The sequence below is a fragment of the Strongylocentrotus purpuratus genome, unplaced genomic scaffold (genome assembly GCF_000002235.5).
Source record: "Strongylocentrotus purpuratus isolate Spur 01 unplaced genomic scaffold, Spur_5.0 spur5_scaffold_19, whole genome shotgun sequence".
In the NCBI taxonomy this organism is placed as follows: Eukaryota; Metazoa; Echinodermata; class Echinoidea; order Camarodonta; family Strongylocentrotidae; genus Strongylocentrotus; species Strongylocentrotus purpuratus.
In genome coordinates this window covers 24,993,036-25,016,739 of record NW_022145604.1, presented here as the reverse complement: position 1 = coordinate 25,016,739, position 23,704 = coordinate 24,993,036, and the positions used below count along the sequence as shown (strand labels likewise).

General features: G+C 38.0%; 2 protein-coding genes across 2 annotated transcripts; one reads left to right on the top strand and one right to left on the bottom strand.

Annotated features, from left to right (window-relative positions):
• Positions 1–1,727: 1,727 nt before the first annotated feature.
• Positions 1,728–6,383, bottom strand: LOC588896 (galanin receptor type 2-like). The gene is made up of 2 exons (XM_030990666.1): positions 6,258–6,383; positions 1,728–3,008 (listed from the first exon to the last, which is right to left on the bottom strand). Exon 2 carries the CDS (start codon positions 2,965–2,967, stop codon positions 1,786–1,788), a length of 1,182 nt encoding a protein of 393 aa, XP_030846526.1. The 5' UTR covers positions 2,968–3,008; positions 6,258–6,383; the 3' UTR covers positions 1,728–1,785.
• A 3,842-nt stretch (positions 6,384–10,225) lies between these two features.
• Positions 10,226–11,278, top strand: LOC100888506 (galanin receptor type 2-like). The gene has a single exon (XM_003727119.1). It carries the CDS (start codon positions 10,226–10,228, stop codon positions 11,276–11,278), a length of 1,053 nt encoding a protein of 350 aa, XP_003727167.1.
• Positions 11,279–23,704: the final 12,426 nt, after the last annotated feature.

Below are 23,704 nucleotides of genomic sequence, written 5' to 3'. Positions count from 1 at the left end.
TTAAACGAGGCTACAATAGCCACAATAGTTTAGTGTTAAAAGTTCATGAAAACTTTACTTGTTCCCACATACACCCACACAAACCCACACGCACACACACACATGCACACACACACACACACACACACACTCCTACTCTCACACACACATCTCACACACACACACACACACGCACACATGCATAATATATGTATATATATTTGTGTGTGTATATTAATAAAATATAACAAAATATGATCGCAAGCATTATTCTCAGCTGATAAATAGTATATCCCCGATATTGTCCAACAAAAGGAAAAGTAATGAGTACACTCTTTTGAAGAAATTCAATATGACAATGTTGTTCCTTAATTGTGCGTTTAATTAATGTCGTTTCCATGGAATATATGCCGACTCGTTCAGAGCTTTTCGGCTTTGTTTCAATAACGTTTTGTAAAGGGTTACATGGAAATATTCAAAGTTCTATCAGGGAGATACTCACTTTGCCACTTTTGTTGGATACTCTTGTATTACATCCGACAGGTAGGGCTATAACACCGTACACACATGATTACAAAATTGAAAGAAAAATTTCAATGTAAATAAGTTGAACATTGTTATTATTAATCTTGTTAAAGGTCATTAAGCACATTTAACAGTGTCATCATCGACGCTAATCACACTGTTCACATTGAGGACAGAGTGCTAAAATAGTGACCCAACTGAAACCTACCCCGTATGTTAAAGGTAATACAAAGTTTTGGGAAATTTTGAAAATTGGGTCGATAGTGATTCTTTACAATTTTGATATATTTGGATGCCCCTGTGGATGTATTATGAGCATTAGAAAATTTAGCCCCTAAACTATTTCTGCTTTCGAGAAAATTTAATATAAAAATTTACCGGTGCTTCCGGTAAATTTTGATAAATTTCAAAAAGCGCCTACGGCCGTATATTGGTAGCTGTGACTATGAAAATCTCAGAATATGTAGTTGTGATATATATTTTCCAAACGGGAACAACTAATCGGTAGATTTCAGTCAAGAAACATTGTTTTAAAGCTTAATTTATATCTTGACCTTGAGAGGGAGCTCTACAACATAAAGAGTTTATTATTTACAATTTCATCACTTTAGACTCGATTTCAATCGCGATAACGACCACTGAATATTATAGGATAGCATATGCTTCCAATATGTTCATTTGAACCACATTCATGACCCCATACCAAAACTTTGTTTTACCTTTAAAGGTACTATGTCCCTTCTGCAGCCAACCTCAAATTCTGTAGAACTTTGCAGGAATTATGAATATGTCATGTATGTCCTATCTGTGAAATTTAAACGTTAGCAGTGTCCTAATATTCAAATTATGCAAGGAAACCAGTTTACTTGCTAGACTTCACTGTCAAACACTATTGAGTGACCGACTGGCTTTTTTCTTCTGTGGTAATAACATATATAAAATGAGCCGTAAAGGGTTCATGAGCATATGTCTACATTAATAACCCACTTCTTGTGATGGCCAAAATTAAAATGATTGAATCTTTGTGCAGCATGAAACGTATGACCATTCGGTACAATTGTCTGAAAATCAAGACTATTACTTATTGGCTCTATAGCTCCTAAGTCGATTTGACAACTAATACTCGTTATTTTCCTACTTTAAGACATTTTCAAGCCCCACCTTTTTTAGGTAAGTTCTAAATTTGTATTATCTTTTAAATGCCGTTGGAATTAAACCTTTTCATTTTTTGGCCTGCAAATGGGACATAGTACCTTTAAAGAGAAGCCAACGAAAACATAATTACACGACTACTTTATCAACAGAGTATAGTTTACTCGCACTTGTATCAGTAGAGACGTTGCTAGTCTCATCTATGGCTGCAAAGACAGATTGAAGTCTGATAGACGGTACGTTCCTAAAGAGTTCTTTGAGAGCCTGTCTGAAGTTCGGGTTCCTGGCGGCGTAGATGATAGGGTTCGCACAGGAGTTGACGAAAGCAAGGACTACGAAGGAGCGGTAGACGGGGCTGTTGAAGTGCGAGAAGTCGATGATACCGACGGTGAAAGCGAGGAAGCCAAACTGATCAGGCGTCCAGCAGATGATGAAAATGACGACAACGATGAAGAGCATTTCGATGACGCGACGTCGGGCTCGCAGGAAATGTTTATTCGGGCGCTGGCTCTGGTTTTCGGCGGAGTAAGGCTTCACCTGGGCGCGCTCACGAAGGGTTCGAATGGTGAAGACGTGGGCTAGGATCATGACTGATACGGGTACCAAGTACTCTGCGATGAAGTAGAAGACTCCGATGAACTTCTGGAAAGATGGCGTCGAGAAGCCAAAAGCACATTCTCCATCGACGATGTAGTGGACGTAGAAACTGACGGTGTTGATGACCAAGGAAATTAGCCAAATGCCACCGATTACGAGGGAGGTTGATCTGGAGGTAAAGAAATGCTGGAATTGGAAAGGATACCTCACAGCCATGAGCCTTTCGATTGAGATGGTGGTGAGGGTAAAGATGGACGCACAGATGGATGTCCACATGAGGGAACTGGAATGAATAATCCGACAGTAGAGCTGCGCTGCTATGGTGTCTGGAAGCGTCTTCACTTGAGCGTGAGGAATGATGAACACCGACGTCAAGAAGTCGGCCAGAGCCAACCCAGCGATCAGGGTATCGGTGGAGCAGAGCTTTCTCTTTACACGGAAGAGTACCAACATCACCAGGGAGTTTCCGATGATGCCAGCGATGGCTAGGATCAACTGGATGACCTCCCACCAATGCCAAGTGAAAGGTATCCATGACCACACGGCTGGCAACACTGCGTCGGTGGAGTTGGTAGCAGTCAAATTTTCGCTCATGTTCGCGCCAAATGTCGAGAGACCTGACGACGTTATGTCAAACTCAGACGACACGAGAGGAGGTGTGTCAGTCATTATTGTTGCAGAAATCCCCGTAATATTCATTTCCATACGTGCCATGCTAGGGAAACACTAACAAACAGTTCAGTAGGTATGATGGTCTGTGAATTAAAGAAGAAAAAGGCGTTCATTCACATGTAAACCCCAGCGAGTGAGAAACCTTGTTACATGAAATTTACGCGGAGGGATACACCGTACGTAGCTATCATGATTTTCAAGGAAATATACTTCTGCGACTTTGTAAAAACGTGGGTTGTATCGGTTGTGGTTATTTCTTTAATGTTCTATATAATAACACCATTGTCCTCGTTTGACTCGCAACACGATTTCCTTTTGTACAGTGATTAACAACATATGGCTTTAAAAAATGTACATAGGCATAATTTCTTTTTTTTTTATAAATCTCACTTGAGACCAAAATAATACAATCTAAAGTGGAAGCATGTGTCTTGTTTTCCTTTTTTGTTTCATAAGTGACAAAATATGAAAGTAAGAATGACAGCACGTTTCGGTCGTGTTGAAACTTTTAAACGACGTGTTTTTATAAAACAGGGCAATGTTTAAAGGCGGCTATTACGGGTACCCTGCCATTAAAGGTATAGACCAGTATTTGAAACGCCCACCTAAAAAAAAATGAAATGGAAGCTTTTTATTAACAATCATGTGAAAGAATATTTTTTGACCAGTGGCGTACCTGGGGTACCCCGTCAGGGGGGGGGGGGGGGGGAGGGGCAAGCGATCGAAACAAAACAAAAAAGGCGATGCTAATTTTCACTTCTGGCGAGCGAGCGGGCAAAAAAATATATTTAAGTAACGTTTGGTATATAAACAGGTATTGTTGCAAGTCGGGGTGGGCACGTTAATTTAATTTTTGCAAGCGAGCGTAGCGAGCAAGAATAAAAAATCGCTTCTTTTTTTAATAATAATATTGCCAATTAAACTTGGTTCAATTGTCCTCAATGAATTGGTACATAAACTTTGTGTCATTGTTGCAGGTCGGGGTGGGTATAATCGTGTTTAAGCCAATGTCAATCCCATTTTTGGGGGCAGGCAAAACAAAATTAATGATGATTGGTGCATAATTTTCAGGTTTTTTGTTGCAGATCGGGGCTTACACAATCAGGTTTAAGGTGATGTTAATTCCATATTGGCGAGGGAGCGTAGCTAGCGAGCAAACCAAATTTTCTTTGATTAACGTCTGGTACATAATTATCAACTGGTAATTTGTTGTAGGTTGGGGTGAGCATGTTTGTTAGCGATGTTAATTGTAAAGACAGCGTAGCAAGAGAGGGTAAAACAAAAAACAAATCAACTCATATATCAATCACTAAAATCAATCAATTCATCAATTCTGGCGAGCGAGGAAACAATATCTCTCAAAATAACGTTCGGTACTTATTTACTGGGATTTTCGTTGCAGGCAAGGGAGCGCACATATTTTGTTAGGAATGTCAATTCCATTTTGGTGAGCGATCATAGCGATGCAAAAAAATCAATTCTCTTTTAATAGAAATTAATACATAAACTTGTTTTTATAGGTGCAGGTCGGGATGGGCGCAATTGCGTTTAACACGATATCAATTCCTTTTTGGCGAGAGGGCGAAAAAACTCTTCCATTTATAATGATATTGTTGCAGGTCAAGGATGGGCACAATTGTTTTCAAAACAATTTCTATTTCATTTATTCGCGAGCGAGCGTAGCGAGCGAGAATAAATGAATTAGTCTCTTTTAGTAACATTTGGTACATAAACTGGGTGTTATGGTTGCCATGGTTGCAGGTCGGGGCCAGTCGGAGCAGACACAATTGTATTCTAGGCAATGCTAATCCTTTTCCTTTTTTCAGGGGGACGAGCAAGTGAAAACAATTAATACAAAATAGGCTAGCAAGCAGCTCGCGCCAGCGAAGAGTGTCGAATTTGTTATCATTTATATTTTCCTATTTTCATTTGTCTTTTTCTTTGCCGTATGCGGAATATTTTTCTGATTGGGGAGGGGAGAAGATGCATAAAACGTTTTTGAAGAAACTCAAAAGCAAAAGGATTGAAGGGAGTACGAGCGACCAAACTGGTCATGAGGGTACTTTTGCATTTTTCAAAAGTAGAATTGAAGGATTTGGTATAGGCCTTCACTACTTGTGAGCTTTGTTAAACATTTTCAGGAAAAAAACTGTACGTTTTCAAAATATCTGGGGTCAACTGCCCCCCCCCCCCACGGTGCGTACGGCCATGGTCTTTTTAAAAATTACTTCCCCATTTTTTTTCTTTCCTTTTCTTTTCCCTCTTTCTTCCTTTTCTCTTCTTCTTCCTTTTTTTCTCCTTTTCCTTTTTTCTCTTTATTTTTTTTCTCTCCCCTTTTCCTTTTTTCTTTCCTTTCTTTTCTTTTCTTTTCTTTCCCCTTTTTTCTCTGTTTCCTTTTTTCCTTTCCCCTTCCCCCTTTTCCTTTTTTGTTTCCCCTGGAGCCCGTCAGGGGGGGGGGGGGGCACTCTGCCCCCTTGCTCCCCCCTCAGGTACGCCAGTGGTTTTGACTAATACGTGATGATACAAATTTTGCCGGGAAACCTCAACATTGAACATTTGGGCATATATTTCTGCTTTTTCGCGAATTTAGGTTGAAGTACTGCCATCTAAACCTCTGAAGGCAATAATTAGAACAAAATTGAATGGATATTTTACACCCAAAACGCAATTTTACCACCTCCAGTCTTTACCTTTAATTAATGACCATCTTTTTACTAGGGGACATCCCTTAGAAATATGACCAAGAGCAGTGCCGTTGACACGCATAATGTCTTTTTGAAAGGGCGGTAATCTATTCGATTTATACAGGTAATATACACGTGTTTATGCCAGTGAAAAAAGTTAAATTCTTGTTTTGCTAAGGATTCGAACCTACGATCCGCATTCCGGCGACTCATCCACTAAACCTCGTCTTCTCTAAACAATTATCTGGCAGCAGTGATCCAATTTATTAGTCTCTTTCGGACTTACAGGGACTGTTAGTGTGACCAATTGTCAAAAATAACCTGTTGATACCTGAATTGGTTTCTGTCCGCAAGTTACAAGAGATAAAAAACAAACAAACAAACAAACAAGCAAGCAAGCAAAAACAAACGTTGGCTACTTTGTGTAGCCTTTCAGGAGAATGTTTTTTTTATTGAGGTAAATCTTGAAAGCATTAAAACACAAGACCGGTACTTACCTTTATTATGCAAACACACATGAATTTTGTTCTATCTGTTTCCGTGAAATTTTAAAAGCCAATTAAGAATGAATAAAGACAAGAATGAGCACAAGAGGAATTCAGTGAGTGAAAGCTTGAAAAAATTCAAAGCACTAGTTCATAAACTTACCTCTGATCTATTAAACAAATACAAAACTTTCGTCCGTTTCCAAGCGATTGTAGAGAACAAGTTCATTCAGAAGGAATATAATGAGCACAACTTTGTTTTTCGCCAACTATAAAACGTGACCCAAATTGTGCATGCAGTCTGATGATTGGTCCAGGGAAATAATTTCCTCTATTTCCCCGATTGCTGCAAATACCAGAAGTATACCAGTAATGATTCCTTATTCTGGGAAACGCACTTTTTAGGGGCGGAGGGGCGGGGAGGGGGTTGGAAAGTTGAAATGCGAAGTAGGATTGTGTAGAGATCTCAAAAATACCGACAAGGCCTCAATCAGCAATGATAATGTCAGAAAGGAAGAGAGAAAGAGAGAGAGAGAGAGAGAGAGAGATGCTGATACCACATGTTGGTATTACAGACAGATTTTGACAGAGAGGCGTACCCTTGTGCCCCCACCTGGATACGCCAATGTCACTGTCTCCTGTCTCCTGTTCTACTTGTATCCTCTTCCTGGTAGCCTCGCATCGTTCCTCGTTTTCTTCAGTTTGCCTATAAAATATTATATCACGCATCATATTTCGATATTAATTTCAAAAAGTCAATACGGTATATTTTAATTTTTCTTCATCTCTTCCCTATTGTAAAATGAATGGCTGAGAAATTATACCCTCTACCATTGGTTCGACTTTTACAGAAAACAACAATAATTACAACTGCATCTGATAATTTTGCCATAACTAGCCTAAGAGAGAGAAAGAGAGAGAGAGAGAGAGAGGGGGGGGGGGGGGGGGTTGGTAGAAAGAGAGAGACAGATAGAAGCAGACTGAGAAATGTATAAACAGTATAAACAGTATATATAGTATCGCTACCCTCTACTCGTATTAACGCGTTACTCCTTGATAAATCCAGGAGTAAATCGGTCTGGGGGTAAAGGCGTGGCTAGAAGACCATCGTTCAGACGATTACTACTCCGACATTAACACCGACCTCAACATATTTACCCCAACTAGCTCTTAACACGACCTTTACCTCGGGGGTAAATTGCCATCGTCTGAACAAGACTACTATCATAGAAATACCGTCTCTAATACTGTTGTTGTTGTTGTAGGTAATAGTTTAATGGCGTTCATTCAGTATTGAATATATACGCCATAAATATCTTCAATTTGATAAGAAAATCACTTATACTTAAGACAACTGAGAATAAAGATTTGTAATGATATAATTAATTAATCAGTAACGCAATAGAGTCTCTAGTCTCTAATACTACGTTTATATCTGTATAGTATAGGGCAATGGCGTACGCAGGATTTTTTTCAAGGGGTGGTTTTAAAATCAAAAGGGGGGGTTTTCCCAAAAAACATACATAAAACATACACATAAAAAAAACTCGAGGGGGGGGGGGGGGGTTTAACCCCAAAACCACCCCCTGCGTACGCGCCTGGTATAGGGGCTCGATACCACTCGGTGTAACACCACGCGAGGTGTCATTCCTTTTGCCCTTCAATACAATAAAAACATCAGGGAGTGACGCGTCGGGCATCCGTTCATCTGACGACGCATGTCTGGGTTAACGCGTGGTTGTCATGGTAACAAGTCAACCATAGTAGAAGTTATTGAACTGAAAATAGTTAACGACCGCGCTTAATGTACTTCATACAAAATAAAATCATGCATAAGACGAATTTTATAGAAATTTTGCATAGGTTTTACTTTTTATGTAGGTGATTTACAGAAGTACTAGAATAAGAAAAACATATCGTTAGTCGAATGGGTTCCTTATATGCATCGACTATCTTACTTATTACTCAGTAATAGCTTTGCCATGAACATTACCCCTTTGAAATGTAGCCCAATCAACCGTGACCTTTACCTGTTTATGGCATTCGGAGAATGTGAAATTTCCCTAAATTCTCCCCCGAATCTGACAGCAGGATCCAAATGGAAACTATACCCGGGAAATCCTGGTTAAAAACAGCTAAAATGTTGTCACGGGAAGATCGTGTCATTGTTTTTCCTGACTACCAGCAGTTTTTGGCAATCAGTCATTAAAAAAAAATACTATCCCCCAAAACAATGAGCACTATTTGGATTGTACGTACATATTTGTAAAGTGCAGTACTCCCATTAAAAAAATGTTTAAAGGCATAGACCAGTTCTGGTCAGGCGATTGCATTGGGAAAGAAACGTTTTGGAATCGATCAGAAAAGGTTGATCAGCTAGCATATAAGTATTGGTGTGTACTGCAAGGTTCTGGAATCATCAAAATGGTAAGAAATTTGGCCCAGTCTTGCTAAAGTTACAAGAACTGTACACAGAAAGATGTATATGGGACTACGCGATAATTTACCAAATATATCTCTTATTAAGCGGTTTCCCGGCACAAATTGTTTCATCAAGTAGGATAGGTGTAGGGAATTGGAGACCACCAAGCTTGACTCCATCACTGTCTGTCCGTGTTGACCCCAATATGTGGCATTTAACAACACTACTGCATATATCCAATTCATTTCGAAGACTACAATGCGTTCCTTCTCCGAGAAAATGGGCAACATTGACCAAGATAAGCAATTTTGATCGTAACATTTTGCTCTGATATAAAAACACAATTTTCACTGAGTGTTGTGGTGTATGCAGATATGCGTATAAATGAGGAACATTTACTGGTATATTTCTGGGTTCTAGGACACCTACCCCTGGACATCCACCCCCGGATAACCACCTCAGTCAACTACCCCTAGGACAACTACCCCCTAGGACTACCAACCTCTTGGACAACTACCCCCTAGGACAACCATCCCCGGACAACGACCCCTAAGATAATTGCCCCCGGACAACTATCCCCAGAAAACTACCCCCTACGACAACCATCCTCTAGGACAACTACCCCCACCTGGACAACTATCTTAAATGTGATTACCGGACTTTGACTGCTCTCCAGCCTTACCTCTTATTCAATGATTTTTTTTCCTGAGAAGCTACACAAAATGTAGTCTACATCAATGTTTTCTAATTTTTCCCATCTCTCTTGTAAATAATGTGCAACAAAAAGCCAGATTAGGTATCAACAGATGATTGTCGACAGTTTATCACACAAGCAGTCCAAAAAAGGCTCATTTAATCAGTTCACTAGAATGCGGATCATAGGTTCGAATCTTTAGCAAAACAATACTTAACCTTTGTCCGAAATTCCCTAGTCACTGGCATAGACACGCGTATAATATTACCCGTATCGAACAGATTACCGCACATTCAAAAAGACATTCTGCGTGTCTACGGCACTGCTCTCCGTCAATTTTTCAAGGGATATCCCGTAATCGAAAGAAGATCATTAATTAGTGGCAGAGTAGCCATGGTAAACGATATTAAACCTTGTCTTGTTATATACAAATCTGTCGTTAAATAAGTTTCGCCACGACTAAAGCGTGCTTATGTTCTTACTTTCACATTCTGCCTTTCACAGAACAAAACAGGAAAACTAGACACATGCTCCCACTTTAGATTTTTTATTAATTTTTAAACGATCAATTAAAGCTTTGGACATGTTTCGAAGCCATATGTTGTTAATCACTATACAAGAAGATATCGTGTTGTGAGTCAATCGAGGACAACGGTGTCTTTATATAGAACATTAAAGAAATAACCACAACCGATACAACCAACATTTTTGCATAGTCGCAAAAGTTTATTTCCTTGAAAATCGCTACGATGTAACCATTCATGAAAGTTTCATGTTACAAAGCTTTTGTCTGCACGGGAATGACTTGCGAACGACTGACCTAAAAAAAACAAAATTCTTTCATTCACAGACTCTTAAACCCGCCTGCTCAGATACTTGATTGGGTTTCTTAAGCACGGCACGTATGGAAATGAGTATTACGAGAGTTTCTTCGACAATAAACACTGACACATCGCCGCTCATGTCGTCTGAGTTTTACGTAACTTCGTCAGGTCTCTCGACATTTGGTGCGAACATGAGCGAAACTGTAACTGTTACTAACTCCACCGACGCAGTGGTGCCAGCCGTGTGGTCATGGATACCGATCACTTGGCAATGGTGGGATGTCATTCAGTTGATCCTAGCCATCGCTGGCATCATCGGAAACTCCCTGGTGATGTTGGTAATTTTCCGTGTTAAGAGAAAGCTTTGCTCCACCGATACCCTGATTGCTGGATTGGCTCTGGCCGACTTCTTGACGTCGGTGTTCATCATTCCTCACGCTCAAGTAAAGACGCTTCCAGACACCATAGCAGCGCAGCTCTACTGTCGGATCATCCAATCCAATTCCCTCATGTGGACATCCATCTGCGCATCTATCTTTACCCTCACCACCATCTCAATCGAAAGGCTCATGGCTGTGAGGTACCCTTTTCAATTCCAGCGTTTCTTTTCCTCCAGATCAACCTCCCTCGCAATCGGTGGCATTTGGCTAATCTCCTTCGTCATCAACACCGTCAGTTTCTACGTCCACTACATCTTTGAAGGAAAATGTGCTTTTGGCTTCTCGACGCCATCTTTCCAGAAGTTCATCGGAGTCTTCTACTTCATCGCAGAGTACTTGGTACCCGTATCAGTCATGATCCTAGCCCACGTCTTCACCATCCGAACCCTTCGTGAGCGCGCCCAGGTGAAGCCTTACTCCGCCGAAAACCAGAGCCAGCGACCGAATAAACATTTCCTGCGGGCCCGACGTCGCGTCGTCGAAATGCTCTTTATAGTTGTCGTCATCTTCATCATCTGCTGGACGCCTGATCAGTTTGGCTTCCTCGCTTTCACCGTCGGTATCATCGACTTCTCGCACTTCAACAGCCCCCTCTACCGCTCCTTCGTAGTCCTTGCTTTTGTCAACTCCTGTGCGAACCCTATCATCTACGCCGCCAGGAACCCTAACTTCAGACAGGCTCTTAAAGAACTCTTTAGGAACGTACCGTCTATCAGACTTCAATCTGTCTTTGCGGCCATATACGAGACTAGCAACGTCTCTACTGATACAAGTGCCACTAAACTATCCTCTGTTGACAAGTAATCGTGTAATCAACTTATATTTAACATACGGGGTAGGTTTAAGTTGGGTCAATGTTTCAGAAGTACCTCCTTAATGTGAACAGTGTGAAGAGCGTCGAAGATGACATGGTTAAATATGCTTAATGACCTTCAAAAAGATTAATGATAATGATGATCAACTAGGAACCCTTTACTTTTCGTTAATGTAGCTGAATTTCTAGCTTGTTAGATCCGACAAAATAAAGATATAAAATGAATGGATATATCACGTTCTGCAATGTCCGAATTAAAAGTGTCTCAATTTACAGATGACACAACCCTTTCTGTAAATAGTTTAGAATCATTGATCAATGTCGTGGAAGAGGTCAGACATTTTGGAGCAGTGGCAGGTCCTCAAATATATTGGGATTAGACTGAAAGTGATGAAGATGAATACAGATTATGCGGATGGAGAATGTGGGGAAAGTATTAAACAGAAAATACAATATTTGGGAATATATCGGGGAAAATAAAACGGAAAATTAATTTTTAATTTGGGATGAAAAAATTGGACAAATTCAAAATATATTGAAAAACTGGAAACAGGGAATATTAACGTTTTATAGTAAAGTGTTTTTTAATGTTGTATCAAAGCCTTAATCATTTCACAAATTGTTTATACGGCAACTAAAGTACCTGCTCCTAAACGTGTTTCATTAAATAGAGTATGTATGCTTTTCTTTGGAGTTCAAAAAAAGAAAGAGTGAAAAGAAAAGTTAGATGGTGGTCTTGATATGGTAGACATGGTATCAAAATAAGTTCTTCGTATTTATCTTTGATAAGCAAATTATTGGGTTATCAGACTTGTAGGTGGAAATCATTATTCAAATATTGTATCGAAATGATTGGATTTTTTTATCTTACACTATAATTTGTGTAAGAAAAGTATGAAAATGCTGTGTAAACAAAATTAACTGTCAGATCAAAAATTGTCTTGTTGCATGGTCAGAATTTATAAATCGAGGTTTAGTTGAGGTAACAGAATTAGAAGAGGAGATATTATGTAAAAACAGTCATATTAGATGTAAAAAACTCTGCATACAAATGGTGTTTTGAGAAGGGTGATGTTATGAATTGATGTTTAATCATATAAAATGTGCATGTGTACATTAATTAGTACCTTAATTAATACATGTAAAACATATTGGTAAGAAGTCTCATAAAACCTGATTTCAGTATGAACATAGAATCAGACGCATTTGTGTATCTATCAAGTTTTCCAAAGGGATGGCATTATTAGTCACATGCTCCACATCCCCTTGCCCCCCCTTAGCTTTCCTCACACCCCCCCCCCCCGAAACCAGCCCAATGAAGCGAAAACGTCACATAAACATACTGTATATTTTTTTTTACAGTTTGTTTATGTTTTTGTACATAAACATACTGTAACAGTGGTTTCCAATCATACGATCAGCAAAAGATGTTTACTAACTAAATGTCGTACCATGCTCATTCGATTATTTAAACACAACCACCCTACCACACATGGATCTACATGTATATGCACACAATGTAGACAAGCCCCATAATGAATGAAATTAATTACCCCAAAAAGAAAGATTTGTGACATGTAAATTCAAATGGCCCTCATGCATATGAACACACAAGTCACATATGCCCCTATCATATATCCCCCATAAACAAGTATAATTGCATATCATACATCTTAAATATCATTTGCTATCTTGTTTAACCATCCATTTTTTCTCTCGGTGTGACCTTACATGAAAAGCATATGTTATAGTATAGTATTTAATGTTCTATTTAAAAAAAAAGAAAGAAAAAGGTTCACAGTACAAGTTCGAAAAACGCTGTTGACAAAATAAACCATTCTTGATGCATTTCATATAGGCATTATATATGTATGTACCATCAGATTCAATTTAAAATGTTTAGAAATCACACTGCTAGAATATTAAGCTCTGTCATATTAAAACGGTACGTCTCTGGATCTATTCATACTAACATTCAATTAATTCAGCCAATTAAGCAGGTACATGTATTGTAACTTCTAAGCTTTTATAAACTATACTCTACTATACTCAGTGTAAAGTGTCAAAGTGTAAAACTCAGAAGTACACTGAAAATTACTTTCAAACTGAATGGCTACCAAACTGTATAACTCTAATAGACATGGGTTGCACATCATAAAATATGCAACAGTCACCTCATCCATTGACAAATCTTCTACAAAAACTAAATCACTAGAATAACTATGAAAAAGACCAAGAAGTTTCAGAAAAGGAAAGGTCTTCTGAAGCCTTCGCTTTAAATTATACGACATGTAACCTGGGATTTCTTTCCCTCTACCTCCTTGGTTGAACACAATTGCTCATCTGATTGCCTTGGTCAAAGTTATCAGATATTTTCGGAGGTGGCTCCTTTATCACTGATTCCTCTGCCTCATGTGGAACATTGTTGGTTTTTGTGGCTGAAGCAAGTTTTTAAAGACAAAAAGAGAAACAGGAAAACAAATTATTATTGGTCTTAGCTTTGCATGTAATAAAGCACGGATGCCAACCTTTTAAAGCTCGCGGGCCACAGCTAACGATTGGCATAACTTGGCGGGCCGTAGCTAGTCTCCCCCCTCCCCCACACACACACTCATGCAATACGTGTACACACCTGAAATTCTGCAAAAACAAACAAGCAAACAACAAGATCAGTGAGAAAAACAAATCAGGCTTATTTTTAGTGTGATTTCTGTGGCTTGCACTTTTCTACTATGTTGTTAACCTCCATTACATACTCTGGTGAAAATGAGGTAAAGTGGTCCACCTATGAAGAAATACTTTAGAGACCAATCTGATTTAAAGTTTCTGCCTTCATCAGAAACTCCCCTTTTCTTCGCAGGTCTCGAGGTCGTTGCCATGTTGGTTGTTATTTCAATCAAAATCAAGGACACAGCAGAAAGAATATCCTAAATGTATTACTTGTACACTGTACATCTAATTGAACGCGGTGTAGAGGGAAGGGGACTGCCTATAAAGTTTACGATTAAGATTCATGAGAAAATTGTACGGCGGGAGAAAAGAGTTGTAAGTTTGGAAACAAGTATGGCATTTCAAACATTATTTCTCGATTCACAACAGTTGTTACTGCGTGCGGAAATTACAAACTGAAATTTACACGGCGAGTGATATTAATGCGGGTATTAATGTCATTAATATAATATAATGAGAGGGAATTTGAGGAGTCGGTGTATCACAACAGTTGTTACTGCGTGCGGAAATTAGAAACAGAAATTTACACGGCGAGTGATATTAATGCGGGTATTAATGTCGTTAATATAATGTAATGAGAGGGAATTTAAGGAGTCAGTGTATCACCAAGTAACGAGTCAATGCGTTGTGAAAGATTAAATCAATTATGGAAATATTAGAGATAGCTGCGTGTAAATGTTTTACCCTACTTCATCGCTGCTATATGTGGCTGCATTTCATTTATGAAGTATTTTTTCACTGCTCCGCGGGCCGCACCAGAAGAGCTCGCGGGCCGCAGGTTGGCCACCCGTGTAGGAAATGCCCCATATACAATGAAAACACATGTTCAGTCCCCTTCCTAAAAAAAGAAATACATAAATTTTCAATGTGGAAAAAAATAATTTTTCAATATCTTAGTTAAAAAGATTGAAATCTGAATAACGGTTTCATAATGCTGACCTGTTAATGTGGTCAATGACTACCCAAGCTATTTTCTGAGTGGCATTACTATCAGCTGAATCAAAGTGTTATTATTTATAATTTCCACCCAATAATGTTTGTTTGAACTTTAATAAGTCATTAGACATTTTATTACTCATGTACTATACGAGGTCAACCGTAAACAGTTTATCACCTTATCTTACATGTATGAGCACGGAGATTCAGCACCCGCAGTAAGGCAGAAGTGCATACAATGAATACAACTGGGACAGTTGCCAAGAGAGGCAACAGTCAAGATTTAATTTTCTTTACAAGTATTTTTTCCCAACAAGGCCGTGAGTGAAATTTATTGTACGATACGTTGTACTTTACTGCCGTTCAGATGTCACCAATTGTAACTCAAGTAGAGCCTTTGAGTAAATTCAAGTATTTTACAATGATGTTACAACATTTTAGAATCAATAGAGGTGCTCATGTTTCCATTTCTAGTATTAACTATTATTTATAAGACCCCATAGGCCCAAGCACAAGCCTAACTTACTCCAGCAAAGCATAGAGAGTTAATGCTAATGCGTATTGACCTTTAGCACTGCACTACGTGTTAATAGGCAGCATTTGCACACATGAATAGTCAATACACTTTTAATACACAAATGCACACAATTATACCGATGTGGCTGATCGGCAAGTTTGACAGTAGACTTACAATTTGAATTTTTAAATTATTCTTTCTAACATCGGTAAGTTTAAAACTTGTATTTTACTGCTATTTAGCTGTCATAAATTGTCACTAAAGTACCGATTTTGAGTGAAATCAGTTGAGTTTGTATGGTGGTGTTTGAAATGTTGAGAATCAATAGCACAGCTTTTAATACACAGCCAGAATAGTCATGCAGCTATGTGTGGCCTAACTTTGCTTTTTTGCATGCGTGTGAAAGTGTCTGCTTAATATTTCAAAATACAGACCGCACAAGTTAATTTTATATTCTTATGATTGTCATGAAGATAGCCTACCTACATGTATAGTGCCTGTATATCTTATGAAGGGAATAATTAGTTTGTGGGTAAAATCAAGAGATTTTTTTTAGAGATAAGCCCACTCAGGAGAATCGAGACCTTAACAGTAACACAAATACCAATGCATGGGACTGTGATGAAAACTTCACTGTTTAATCATAAAAATGCTTTTGAAATGACAGCAATAAATTCCCTTCATGTCCTGATCTTTCTTGCTTCTTCCTGGCCCTCTCAATCTTAGTTTTGTCGGTGAATCGCATGTAAACATGCGCGATTGTATAGCTGCAGTAGCAAGCACTGCACTCACTCCATGGCAACAGACACTGCATGCATACAAAGACTCAGTGGACAGGGACTGTGATTGGTCCATTGCACTCTAGGTTTTAAGACCCCAGCTGTGATTGGACAATTAAGGAACAGCTATGCCATCATCATTGCTGTCTGCTAAATTTTGCAACTTTATATCAAAATTGTGAACAAATGTACAAATGTGGAGATGGGAACATTTGACCATTATTCTTAGATATATGTCTGTTAATCATTTAGGTAAAAATAAAGTATTTCCCAGGGGGAGACCACGGAAGGGAAGAATTTCGAGGCTTGGCACATTGTCTATTAGTATAGTTCTGGACCCTTTTAATACATTTTTTTTCGCCGACTATAAGCGTTGAGCCGATTGATGGCGCGATCCTTAGTGACTGCACGATCCCAATAACTGGTCCAGTTCTTGGGATCGCGGTCACTAAGGATCGCGCCATCAGTCGGCTCAACGCTTATAGTCGGCGAATAAAAAAAAATCATCAAAGGGTCCAGAACTAGACTAATGGTCTATATGTTCTGTATAAATTTATAGTCATGTCATAGATTTCTTTAATGTTGACGTGGTTGTGAGAATTGGGCAGCTCATGATGTAAAAGGGGGAGGGAGTCCGCTATTGCAGGGGTGTTAATTGTATTAAAAAGCCCAATCACCTATCTGTTTCCTGGTGCGATAGATGTGTTTTAGGAATTGAAAAGCGTGTTTTGTACATGAATGTTTCGAGTACATGGAGACGATCTACCTTTCATTGTAGGGCTTAATTGTTGGTGCATTGTTGGTGCGCCCGTAGACTCTCCGAGAGGCTAGCGACTATTAGCTTGATAGGCCTACGGGTTTGCTTAGTGCATACCTGTACACACAATAATATATTTTATAGCAAGTCTGGTGTCAGCGAATTGTAGCCTTTTGCACATGGAAACTGACGACCTTCTCCCTTAAAATAACCATGCTCCTCCGCCCCGCCCCTTTAGTTGTACAGATCCTAGATACTCTACCTGACTGATTCCATTGATATTGTGACGACATTAAAAGTTGAATTATTATTCAACCCACTGAGAGACAGACAGCTGGCTTCATACATTGGTTCATTCCTCCCATGTAGAATTGTTGGCTTCACTCAACTCAGGAACTAACTTTTCCGTTATTTCACAGTGAGACTTCTATCGACAACGAAGCGATTTGATTCTTCAGCTTCTTAATATCGATGTTTTCAGCTTTGTTCGAACCCTTTTGGGATGACACTTGGCTTCAATTAGTAGACTTTCGAAGAGATTTGGTAAGACTGTCTTTCAACTTTATCATAGCCCATGAATAAGGGTTGCCCATCGATCAATATTGTTGTGTAATAATCATTAAGGAACGTCTAATGTGGTATCATGAACTTGTATATATTTATTTTTAATATTTCAATGATGTTTTATTGAAACGACATATTATATGAAATGTTGTCTTTTTAACTGAATGAAATAAAATTGAATTAAATTGTCAATACTGACGGATGGAATACTATTAAACTCGGGACATATATGTATCTTGCAGAGCCAATGAACTGATTAAATTAGAGGGTCATGAGTTCAAAGTTCAAAGGGTCATACATGTATATGAAGAAAAAACTCGTAATCACAATATTCAGAGAACCTGTTAATGGATTAGACTTGAATTTGAAAAATTGCTTCTGTTTTGGTTTGTGGAATTGCTCTACGACGGTGGCATCATTTTCGACTGCGCGCAGTTAAAGTATTTAGTTTTTACTGAAGGGGGAATATATTATGTCACTATTACAAAGTCTCGGAGACACATTTGCTATGCAACTATAGTGTGAGTCAAAAAAAAGTTTACACCTAGAAAATTGCTCATTATTTTAAGAATCTTCTATGAACAGTAAACTATTATACATTTCATGAAAGATTGTTTTATCCCAAATCATTTGGTATCATTTTTGTGTGTTATGTGTACACGCTTGGATGAACAGGAGGCATTGTTTGCGAGAGTGCAAAAAATCGACTTGCGCCAAAGTTACTTATGTGATGTTTGAAAAAAACAATTGGAATTTGGGTCTTAATTTGGTCTTTGCAGATCCAAATAACATCCCTAACAAAATTAATCATGCCACACAATCATATCAAATATCGAATATCAAATGTCAACGAACATGTGTGCGCGCCTGTGTGCGTGGGTTACTTTGCTTCTGCAAAAAGCATATGCAATTCATTTCCGATTCGGTACATTCAATTCATTCTCTCACTCCGCTAATCCCAACATAATACTGTAGGCATCACTTTGGCGCAAGTCGACTTTTGCACTCTCCGAAACAATGCCTCCTGTTCATCCAAGCGTGAACACATACCACACAAAAATGATAACAAATTATTTGGGATAAAACACTCTTTCATGAAATGTATAATAGTTTACTGTTCATAGATGATTTTAAAAATAATATGCCATTTTCTAGGGGTAAACCTTTTTTTGACTCACAAGGTACAGTACATGCTTTATTATTGTAATTATTATGTGAAATTATTCCATAGAGTATCTTGATAACAACAGTTAGGATTAAAATTCGTTACTACATGTACCTGTCTTGTTATTCATTATCACTCACAAAACATTTTAGTACACTGTTTTGGTATATTTTAAGATTTGTTTCATCACTTTCGTGAAATATTGAGTGTTCATACATTGTGACACTGTGTAAGACACAGGCAACTTGTAAGTCATGGCTGTAATTAAAAAAATGAAGTTATATAAAACATTATATGAAGTATAAATAAAACGGATGTAATTGAGTAATAAGTGAGCATCTACATATTGAATATTAGGATAGCTCTGAAAAATCTCACAATAATAAACAAAGTAATTAACATTCCATTTACCATGCCGGTTAGAATAATAGCATTCCATTTATCATTAATTAAGTGTCTACAAGATGCTTAGTTTACCTCATGTTAACGATAAAGAAAAAACATCTTCAGTTTACACATCTAAACTTCAAGTAGAGAGATAGAGTATGACATATCTCCTGATTATAGTGAATCCAAAATTTCAGTAAGTCGAAATTTTTCAACTCTGCGATATTTATGTTTTATACCTGAAATCTCGGAGTTTGTAGTAGACAATGTTTATTTAACAAAAGTGGCTAGGACACTATGGTTTAACAGCTGCTGAGCACCATTTTGTAGCAAGCTCAAAACGTTCGATCAGAAATAACTCGGAAGTTGCGGGCTATACGTCTCGAGTTCAAGCGTATAGTGTGTCATGTTTGTTAGCAATCATACACCTGATTAAATTATGTTTTGAACAAGGTGAATTCAAACTGAAAGTATATTTAAATATGATCCCTTCAAATATTTTCTATCATAATCTACCAATTAAATGCAATTGCAAGTACTGATTACACATTTCAAAATGTTTTTCTGTGTTATCGTTTTAATTTTCAAATAAAATATAGGCCTACACTTTAAAATGTCAGTGCATTACTAAACTGTTGTCAGCCAAGGGTAAATGAAAGTCCATGAACAATGAACTCACATACAATTAAGCCCCTCAGATAGTATTTGATCCTCTGACTAAGGAGCGTTTTGAATTTGACCTCCGCTCCCCGTCCCCACACTATTAATTTATAATTACATTTACTAGATCATTTCGCACGAATCTATCATTTTTCCTGGAGGCTTTATGGAAAAGGTATTACTTGTTTTTTGTTTTTTGTTTTTTTCATTAAATGCATCGATTAACAATGTTAAATCTAAGATGCAAGGCCCTATACGTGTCATCAGTGTCTGTAATATGGTGTTCTATTGAAGCCCTATCGCTTCAAAATGACCAAGAAGTGCCTCAAAAAGTAAATATCTTTGAGTGACCGATTTTTACCATACTCGTTTTCCCCAGTAGACTGTAGTGTTATGAACACCGTTAGGAAAACGCAAAATTTGATTTCGATTTCCAATCATAAATATCTTGATAATCAGACAGGCGATCGGCTTATAAAAGTCATGGTGTTCCTGACTGACCTAACGGTTTACAATTATCATTGCAGCATGAGCTAAATCCAGGATTTTGTTTTAGAATCTGAGACAAAGTTACCCAATCCCTTTAGTGTAAGTGTAATGTCGAGAAGAAATTTTGAGTAAAATGTGGACACGAACAAATTTGTGTACTCACTTGTGTGAGCGACAATGAAAAACAGCTGTGGTGTGCTTTAAAAAAAAAGATATTTATGTTCTTGCTATGTACGTGTTTCTTCCATGCTAACGCACAAAGATTGCCAGCATTTAAACAACAAAGGGTTCCCACCCAGATGTCTATATTATCGGCTATTTCGGTCTTTTTCACTATTCAACGTGTGAAGATGACGCATACCCTTAAATAGTCTATGACTGTATCCTGACTGTCGGGCATTTTAAACCCCAACCCCTGCACTGTACAAAATCCACGACTGCAGCAAACCTGCTTCAGATCGCGAGACCAAGTTTGAAGAAAACGATAGCACCTATTACTTGCCGCGGCTAGCAAGTTCTCAAGTACTTACTTACAACAGCAGGTCCGGAATTAGCGTGTTTTTGTGAAAAATCTCAGCAACACAAAGAATATTTCAGTATTATTTATAAATGTCACATTCAGTTACTATAGTTACTCATATAAATTGTAGGCTAAATGGAAGTATAAGATTTAGAAATATCGACTTTAAAGGTTTGTTAATATAATGTTGAAACAACCTCATTAACCCCATTATTGAATTAACAAAATGTCGAATATAAATACAGTATGTTGGTTGTTTTTCTAAACAGATGCAAATTAAAATGGAAATGCCATTAATTGAGTAGAGAAGGTAATGCGTTTCACCAGACAAAGTGTATTTGCCTTAAAGGTAAGGGGTGTAAGGTGGTGAACCCACTTGCTTCGGGTCGCGAGAGGAGGTACGCGTGCGAGTAAACAAGATGCGATAAATAACGCGGGCACGCATATATATGGAAAGAAACCTTTAACATCACTACCAATCTCTTCTCAGGAAGCAGTTTATATTAAGACTGCATTATAAAAAATATACTAGTTAAATGTGATTGATTTTACACAGTGCAATACTGGAGCTTAAAGGAGGTCAAAAAAATGAGGGGGGGGGGGGAAACATTTGATATTGTGTCCCCCACTCTTGAAAATTTGGGGGGACATGTCCCCCTGTCCATCACTTGATTGACGCCCATGTTACCTGGTGATTTTCCTGTTGGCATTTCATTAACAGACGCCTGGTACTCTGCTATTTTTAACTGGCCTTCATCTGTGCAATATTATCACTGTTGTTATGTCGCATTTTGTATGTTTTTTAAAAATAAAATATATTAATTATGCAGGGGCGGCGATTTCTGTTAATGACCGGGGGAACGAAATGCGATTTTTTTTACGAGGATGTTATGCGAAGGAGCGTAGCGACCGAGCGAGGTTTTTTTTGCAATTTTATTAGTCTAAACGCTGCACTCTTGGACCTTCCGGAGCCTAAAAGTGTGTTGCAGTCATTATTCAGTATATGCTATACAATTTGTTTTGCACTTTTTCAAATTTCCAGGGGGGGGGGGGGGGACGTGTCCCCCCGTCCCCCCGGGATCGCCGCTCCTGATATTATGTTTAATACATGTATAGTTCTGTATGTTTTTTTAGCGTTAAATCATGCTCCGGATATTAAATTTAATCCTAATGAACATGTTGTGCCATTTTTCCTGCTGGTGCGGTCATGAGTCTCCGGCGTGTGATTCAACACTTGGGGTAATTTGTAGGCTTTGTAGGACATGTATCTCTTAAATTGTCTTTGTTACATGAATTTGCAACACTGGTTGGATCTGGTTGGGATATAGGTGAAGGGGGTCTGCGGACTATAGTTTTTTGGTTAACTTTGCCCATGGCCTGGCAGCACAGCCGACTGCACCCAGTGTTCATGTATTTTTTGGGGATTTGCTATTAATAAATTATTTTCAATTCTGTATTTTGATATCATGACTGTTTTCTGCCAAATAAAAGAATAATAACTAGACTTGAATTCGTCACTTAGACGAATTAGGTGATATGTATGCTACTGTTTTACATAACGAAGAACGCAATTTCACGATTTCGTATTATCTTTTAAAATGCTTCTCCTATTATGGTCTATCCATATGTCAAGCTTCAACTGTGTAGCCTTGATCATTATGGATCTAGGGAAGATAGATTGGGACAATATGACTATTGCCCCTCTACATTAACTAGTTACACCTTTGACCCTAATTGACATAAGGAAGAATGCATTTTCACAATCTCATGTTATTCCATGAAATGCTCTACCCGTCATGCTTTACCTATATTGTGCTGCGCAGAGATTCAATTAGTTTATTTTGGGCCATTACAAGAAGTGGGTTATTGATATAGACAAATTCTTATGTTCCTTTTGAAGTTTTATGTAATTAATTACCAGAGAAAAAAAAAGTCACTCAGTCACTCAATATTGTCGGACCGTAAAATCTAGAAAGTATATGGGTTTAATTCAATTGAAGATTTCGACATGATCTCATCATCTTATACAAAAAAATAAAAAAAAGCACAATTTCTATAGACCATAGTCTTAGCTTTAACATACCAACATTTGGGATAAAATAAAGCACAAATAAGCTAGATAGTGCTCAAAGATGAATGTCATGTAGATTCATGATTTGAAGGAAATTCACCTTCCATAGGTATAACACGCAAATTAAGAAATTTCTGACATGCCACCTTCAATCGAATTTTACACTATGATGACGTCATCAAAATGAACATTAGTGCGTATTGATCTTGTAGACAATTGCCTCAACTACACCATATCAAAATGTGGAAGAAAATCAATTAATATTAAGAGAAATACACTAAATTTTCCATAAATATAATGATGTCATAATTATGCAATTTTGTATTTGACTTCCGAGAGGCCATTATGATGACGTCAAGATGTACTTAATGTCGTATACTTCGTACGTATCACCTAATAAATCTCCCGAAAATTCTTCTTAAAGTAGGCTTCATACACAATTTGTTGTTGTTGATTTGTTTTGGATACGTGTACATAGATTATATTAGTTGAGTACCATCCCTGTATACTCATTTCATTCCTTAACTCAATTTCTTGGAGAAATTACATGTTTATAGTGTTGAGAAACTATATGATTCATGACTTTGTTGTGGTTATCCCATGGATATAATTGTTCCCAAAATGTAAACAGTACAAGTTCTGTATATTATATTGATTACTCCCAAAAATAAACCACAATTGAGAGAAGCTAAATAAGAGCACTAGTGTACATCACCGGGTAATCCCGAACTCCCAAAGCCCACAAAGTTATTGGAGAAAAAGGATCATCGTTAACCCAGCTCTACGAAAACGCAATAACTTAGTGTATATATTTCTTTATGTTCTTTTAGATATCGTTGAG

What these genes read in the sequence shown, in the direction of transcription:
- LOC100888506 (XM_003727119.1), top strand. Translation starts at nt 10,226, where the DNA reads ATGAGCGAAACTGTAACTGTTACTAACTCCACCGACGCAGTGGTGCCA.
- LOC588896 (XM_030990666.1), bottom strand. Translation starts at nt 2,967, where the DNA reads ATGGCACGTATGGAAATGAATATTACGGGGATTTCTGCAACAATAATG.